Source organism: Acinonyx jubatus, chromosome A2 (genome assembly GCF_027475565.1).
Source record: "Acinonyx jubatus isolate Ajub_Pintada_27869175 chromosome A2, VMU_Ajub_asm_v1.0, whole genome shotgun sequence".
Taxonomy (NCBI): domain Eukaryota; kingdom Metazoa; phylum Chordata; class Mammalia; order Carnivora; family Felidae; genus Acinonyx; species Acinonyx jubatus.
The window spans coordinates 162,772,272-162,778,271 of NC_069383.1; the positions used below are offsets into that span (position 1 = coordinate 162,772,272).

Sequence of the window (6,000 nt, forward strand, 5' to 3'; positions counted from 1 at the left end):
TCATATAATGAGCTCTTGGACAGCATCCCCTGGGGCAAAACCCTCGCACTACAGGAGGGCAGAGATGCACTTTGTGTTCAGCCATCGGATCAGGGGAGCCTGTGCCGACCCGTGTTTTCTCTTACCCAACACCACCCGGCAGAGCGAAGACAGGGACACAGGCCTGGTGGCTCATGCGTCCTGGCACTGGAGGCCCACGGCTTCCTTCCTACCCGGTTTCCTATTCCTACCAGTGGCCGTCACCCGCTCGGCCGGTGTCTCCTGAGTGCCGACTGTATACCAGAGTCTGTCTTTGTGCTGCCGGACGACAGCGATCCAACCAAAGGCCCCTGCTCTCGCGGGGCTCCATTTGGGGGGGGGGGGGACAGACCACACACGAGATACGCATGGACAATATTTAGGGTATTAGGCTCACCGCAGGGTCTCCTGGGGCCGCTGTGACAAATGACCACACACTTAGGGGCTTAAAACGACAACAGATTCATTCTCTTTTGATTCTAGAGGCCAGAAGCGAGTCTGAAGTCGGTTTCACTGGGCGGCAGGCAAGGTGTGGGCAGGCCCGGCTCCTTCCGGAAGCTCTAAGGGAGAATCTGCTTTCGTCCCCTTTCCAGCTTCCAGAGGTGCTCCTCCCCCTTGGCTCGTGGCCCCTCCCTCCTGTGACACCAATCTGTCACTTCCGTCGCCTCTGCCCCTAGTCTCCCGCCTCCTCTCAGAAGGACCCTGGGATGATATGGAGGGCTCACCTGGATAATTCAAGGTCATCTCCCTCTTTTCAGATCCTTGGCCTAAACACGTGCAAAGCGTCTTTGCCCCAGAGGGGCACATTTTCAGAGTCCAGGGATTAGGACACGGACATCTTTGGGGGCCACTCCAGGGATTTTAAGCAGGGCTAGGGCAAGATGCCTCCGGCTGCCACAGGTAAAAACACACCCTCACCCGGATTCGTGGGAACACCCGTAAGAATATTAATCGTCCACGAGGCAGTTGTAGAAGAATGTTCGGAATTCCTAAAATAGCATGGGAATGGGAGCTTTGCGCTGCTGTGGTGGGGCGGGGGGGGGGGATCCATCTTAAATAACTCGGCAAGTATTCATTATGTGCCCGGCGTCCCCCAAGCCCCACCTCAGAGAGGCGGTGGGCACCCACCCCACCCCCGCCCCGCCCCCAGCAAGGGCTGACGCAGCAATGAGGAAGCTGTACCTGGGAAGGCCTTCGTCCTGCCATTCTTCCTTCACGTCCACGTTTTCCATCCGGAGCGTAGCTTCAGTGGTCCCCATGGGAACAGAGGAGAGGCGTGCTGGCTTGAAGCAGAGCTGAGTCCTGAAGGAGAGCCACGTGGAGGTTTTACTGGACAGTCATCGTAATAACAACCCCCCCCCCCCACCCACGTGTGGCACCTCAGATTGGTAAGAGTGTTGGATCCATTATTATATTGAATCGTCGCCCAGCCCCATGACGCAGGTGAGAAAACAGAGGTGTAGAGGGCTGATGACATCCACGTAGGTCTGGAGTTGGGACCCAGGTGAGAGCTGAGCCCCCAGATATAAGCGCCCTTTGCTTCGAAGCTCCAAAGTCCATGCTCCTTAGGGCTCATCATCCCTCCCTTACCTTGGACTTAAACTGGGCAGCAATAAATCCAATTAAAATCATTTATACTAAAGTGTCAGTGACTGATATACTTAAGCTTCCTTGCTGGGACCGACACTTTCAAACCCTACCTCTATCTTCTCCAGGCTACCTGCCTTGCCTCTCTGTCCCCGAATAAAGAAGCAAATCCTGGCAACCTGCTGGGGCCAACGAAGGCAGTGTGGAAAGAGACTGGGGCTGGAAGTCGGGATCATAATTCTTATCAAGCACAAAGCTCAAGTTTTGTTTTTATTGTTCTGAGGAGCTGGGGCAGGATGTCGGACAGCATGCTACATGGTGCCTTAACAGCTGGGCTGTCTGGAGCAGTCAGAGGTGCAGAATGAGGCAGAATTGGGGTCCACCCTGAGGCATGCAGGACTCCGCCACTCACCCCTCCCAGCCTCGGTTTCCCCACCTCCAAATTAAAGAGCTGGACTAGAAATCATCTTTACAATACCTTTGGGGCATAACCTTCCAGGATCCTGTAACTCAGTCAACACCATGGGTTCTGTGCCTTTTAAACCAGTGGCTTTCAACTGGGGATAATTTTGCCCTGCCCCTCCCTGCCAAGGGACGCTTGGCAAGTCTGGAGGCATTTTGGGTTGTCACAACGTGGGGAGGGGCTCCTGGCCTCAAGGGGGTGAGGGCCAGGGATGCTGCTCAGCACCGTTAGGCGCGTGTGCAAGCTGGGCCCCCAGGACCGAGAAGGATCCAGCCCCAAAGTCCACGGACCTGAGATTGAGAAAGCCTGTCTTAATCGCATGCTTGCGAAAGGTCCCCGGGCAGGGTTTGACAGTCCTTATCGAGGGCCCGCTGCGTCTTCGCATCCCATCCTCCAAGCAGCTCCGGGGCTGTTAGTCTCACGCGCCAGCACCGAAGGCCCTCACCCTTCCAGATGCCACGGCGGCCCCTCGGCAGAGCTGGTGCACGGCTAACGGTTTGGGTGGGTCATCTGCAGCCCCTGGAGGTGGGGGTCTGCATTTGGGGTTGTGGGACAGAGACGAGGACCCAGAGGGAGCCTGGGCCAGGAGAAGGCCAGGCAGGGGGGAGGGGTGGCTGGCTAAAATTAGACACCCTCCCCGCCCCCACCAACACACACTTGGGAAACAGTGTCCCACCGGATTCTTGTCGCTGCTCTGAATGTCGTCATCCATTCATGGAGGAGGGACGGTAAGACGCAGTACGCCAAAAAAAAAAAAAAAAAGAAAGAAAGAAAAACCTCTTCCTGATGCCTGGGGTGATAACCACCACCCAGGACCTTACTGCAAGGGGAAGTTCTGGTCAATGGAAATTCATTTCCTTTCGGAAGACAGGGGTGTCTGCCTGGTTTTCCTCACCCCAAGCGGGGCGTGACCTCAGCCCCCCCGGAAGGACGCCCCCCAATCCCACCCACAGCGGAGGCGCTGGACCCACGCAGGCCGGGGCCACAATCCTGTACAGGTGGCCTGTGGGTCCTGCGCGCTCCTATTCTAAGATCCTGACTTCACTCTGAGGGAAAATGAGGCAAAGTGAGGGGCAGCCCAGAGGTGTGCCTTTGCGCTGGGGCGCTGAATCCTCAGTGCATGGCGTCCAGGTGCAGACAGAGGGGGAGGGATCCGCCTTCAACCTTCTCCCTGCCTCCCCGCCCCGTAGGCGAGCCTCCGCGTACACATCCATCAAGTCTGTCTGTCTCTGTCTCTCTTTCCAAATCCGCTCACGGTGTTATAAATAGACAATGCACAGAGGTGGGGCGTGTACATTTGGGTCTCTTAGGAAGCGTCCCAGAGAGAGGCTGAGGGTTTTATCAGCCTAATCTCCAAGCGCGTCCCGAAAATGGTGCATCCCCCTGCCTTCCAGGTGAGCGGTGGGCACGGAAGGCGGGCTCTGGGTGTATATGCCCGCGGCCGCTTTCCCTCGGCTTCGGGAGACAGGGCTGTGCTACCGTGCAGAGAATCCCAAGACCGTGGGTCCCGGCTCCCAGCCGCCCCACCTGCCCGGAGGGGGTTTGCAACAGCGGATGTCTCCGCACAGGCAAACGTGCCCGGGCAGGGCCGGGACGAGGAGAAAGGGGACTCACCTCCGCGGCCTCTGCGGGTTACGCGCAGACAAAGGCGAGCCCCGCGCCGACGCAGCCGGACATCCCTCGCCTCCCGAGTGCGGTCCCTGGGCCTTCAGAGCATCCGCGGAAGGTGCGCGCAGCGGCGGACTCTGCACGCAAGGAAGGTCACCCGGGGCAACGTGGCGGCGCAGACGGGGGGCGCTTTTGTCCGGAGGTGGGGAACGGACGCAGTTAGCCGTCAGCCGGCTGCCCCTCGCCCCGCTGCGAGCGCGCCCCCTCACCGGCCCCGGCCGTGCCTCCGAGGTGTCTTCTTCCTGCCAGCTCGCAGCTGGCGGAGGCTCGGCTGCCTTAAGACGGTTAATTATGCTGCTTTTGTGTGCAGGGTGGGTGGGTGGGGGCAGGGCTGACCGAAAAGCACAGCCCCCTGCCAGAATCCGGTGCTCTCCATTGGCTGAACGGGGAATGTTTCCAAGGGCCTCACCGGGGGGCAGGAGCGGAAATGATTTCCTGATGGCGCATCACGGATTTAAAAACAAAACAGGGAGCAAACAAACAAACACAGGACGTTGGTGGCCTCATTCCTCAGATTAGGAAGGAGGGAGGGAAAGCGTCCCGAGGACCACGTTACGTGGGGCCCCCAGCCGTGAGCCAAGGACCCAGCCGCGTGCTGGGGAGGCAGAATCTTCCCGGCCACGCTTGCTCGGGCCACCGATGGAAAGGCGCCCCCTACAGTTGTGCGCTCAGCGGCCCTGCCCTGGAGGACTCCAGCCTGACAGTATAATAGTATCACGAGTTGCAGCTTCTGAAATTAGAAGGAGGTTTGGACCCTGGCTAGGCGGCTGCCTAGCCGGGAGACACGACCGCGTAAGTGACCTTCGCTGCTGGGCCTCAGTTTCCTCACCTGCGAAATGGGAACATCATGGTACTGGCGTTTCGGCACTCAATGAGATCGTGTAGGAGAGCGCTTAGCACAGTGCCTGAGAACGCTTCGCTACCTGTTTCTCGCCCTTGCTGTGTCGGGTTTTAGACCTGTAGCAGAGGCCGAATGGTGGTCCCCACAGGATATGGCAGCTCTTACCCTGACCCCTGGAACTTGGGAATATGACCTGATTTGGAAAAAGGGTCTTTGCAGGCAGAATTGAGGATCCAGTACCCTCATTTTGAGATGAGAGCATCTGGATTGAGGATAAATCCCAGAGCCAATGCCAAGTGTCTTTACCTCTGCAAACCAAGGAGAACCAAGGATTGCCAGCAACCACCCGAAGCTGGGCAGGCATGGAATGCATTCTCCCTCACCGCCTCCAGAAGGAACCGACCTTCATTTTTGACGTCTGGGCTCCGGAACTGTGAGAGAATTTTGATTTCTATTGTCCTAAGCCGCTTGGCTTGTGGTGCTTTGTTACAGCAGTCCCAGAAAACGAACACGCCCTGAGTACCAACCAATGCCCATTACTCTGCCCTGCCTCCCTTGATCACTGCAGTGGCTTTCCACCCGTTTTGTGAACACATCAAGTTCATCCCCACCACGGGGCCTTTGAACATGCTGTTCCCTCTGCCAGGAATGCTCTTCCAGAAGAGGTTCACATTATTCAGGTGCCAGCTCAGAAGTAGTCTCCTCAGAGAGGCCTTCCCTAACCACCCCTACTTTGCCCCCCAATTCATCACCCCATTCCATTGCCCAGTCTGATTTTTTTTAGTACATACATTAGTATAATTGCTGGGTCATACACTAAGGAGCCTGACTTTTCCCCCACAGCACTTACCACTATTTGAAACTGTCTACTTATTTTTTGTTTGTTTGTTTATTCTCTGACTCCCTAGCTAGAATGTAAAATTCAAGATAAATGAGACTTGGGTGGTCTTGTACCCTGCTGTGTTCTCTGCAGAGGTCAGCAGCACCTGGCACAAACGGGAGGTCCAGGACATGCAGGTAGAACGTGTCGATGTCGGCTCCCCCCGCCCCGTGGATACCAGACAACACTCTACTCACCTTGCTGCCAAAGTCACTGCATCAGGGTCTGTGCCCCTCCAAGCCAAAGGCGGAAAGGCACTGCCCCACAGCAGGGGATGAGAGCCTGGAGCCTGAAGCTCGAGATCCATCGGACTTTATGCGCCCTGGCTGGAGGAAGTGGAGCCCTGGGAAGAGACGCGTGTGTTAATTCAGTGGGAAATCCAGGCCAGTCCTCGTGCTGGGCACTGGGGTCCAGCGTGTGAATGAGAAAGACTTCGCTTTTGTCGAACTCCCATTTGGAGAAACAGATGGGCAAAGGAGTCTGGGCTGATTTAGAGACATCTTTGAAGCAGAGTGGCTTGGGGGAGGGTGCATGGGAAGACGT

General features: G+C 57.0%; 1 protein-coding gene across 2 annotated transcripts in view; it reads right to left on the reverse strand.

The window, feature by feature from the left end:
- Nucleotides 1-4,072, reverse strand: part of ATCAY (ATCAY kinesin light chain interacting caytaxin) — a 28,375-nt gene extending 24,303 nt beyond the window's left edge. Inside the window, exons 1-2 of one of the 2 annotated variants that reach the window (XM_053220107.1) lie at nucleotides 3,683-4,072; nucleotides 1,201-1,320 (exon numbers count right to left, since the gene is read on the reverse strand). In XM_053220107.1, coding sequence (XP_053076082.1) covers nucleotides 1,201-1,277 — 77 coding nt within the window. In that variant the 5' untranslated portion in view covers nucleotides 1,278-1,320; nucleotides 3,683-4,072. The remainder of the gene's footprint in view (nucleotides 1-1,200; nucleotides 1,321-3,682) is intronic. The other variant, XM_027049153.2, reaches the window with a different exon arrangement.
- Nucleotides 4,073-6,000: the final 1,928 nt, after the last annotated feature.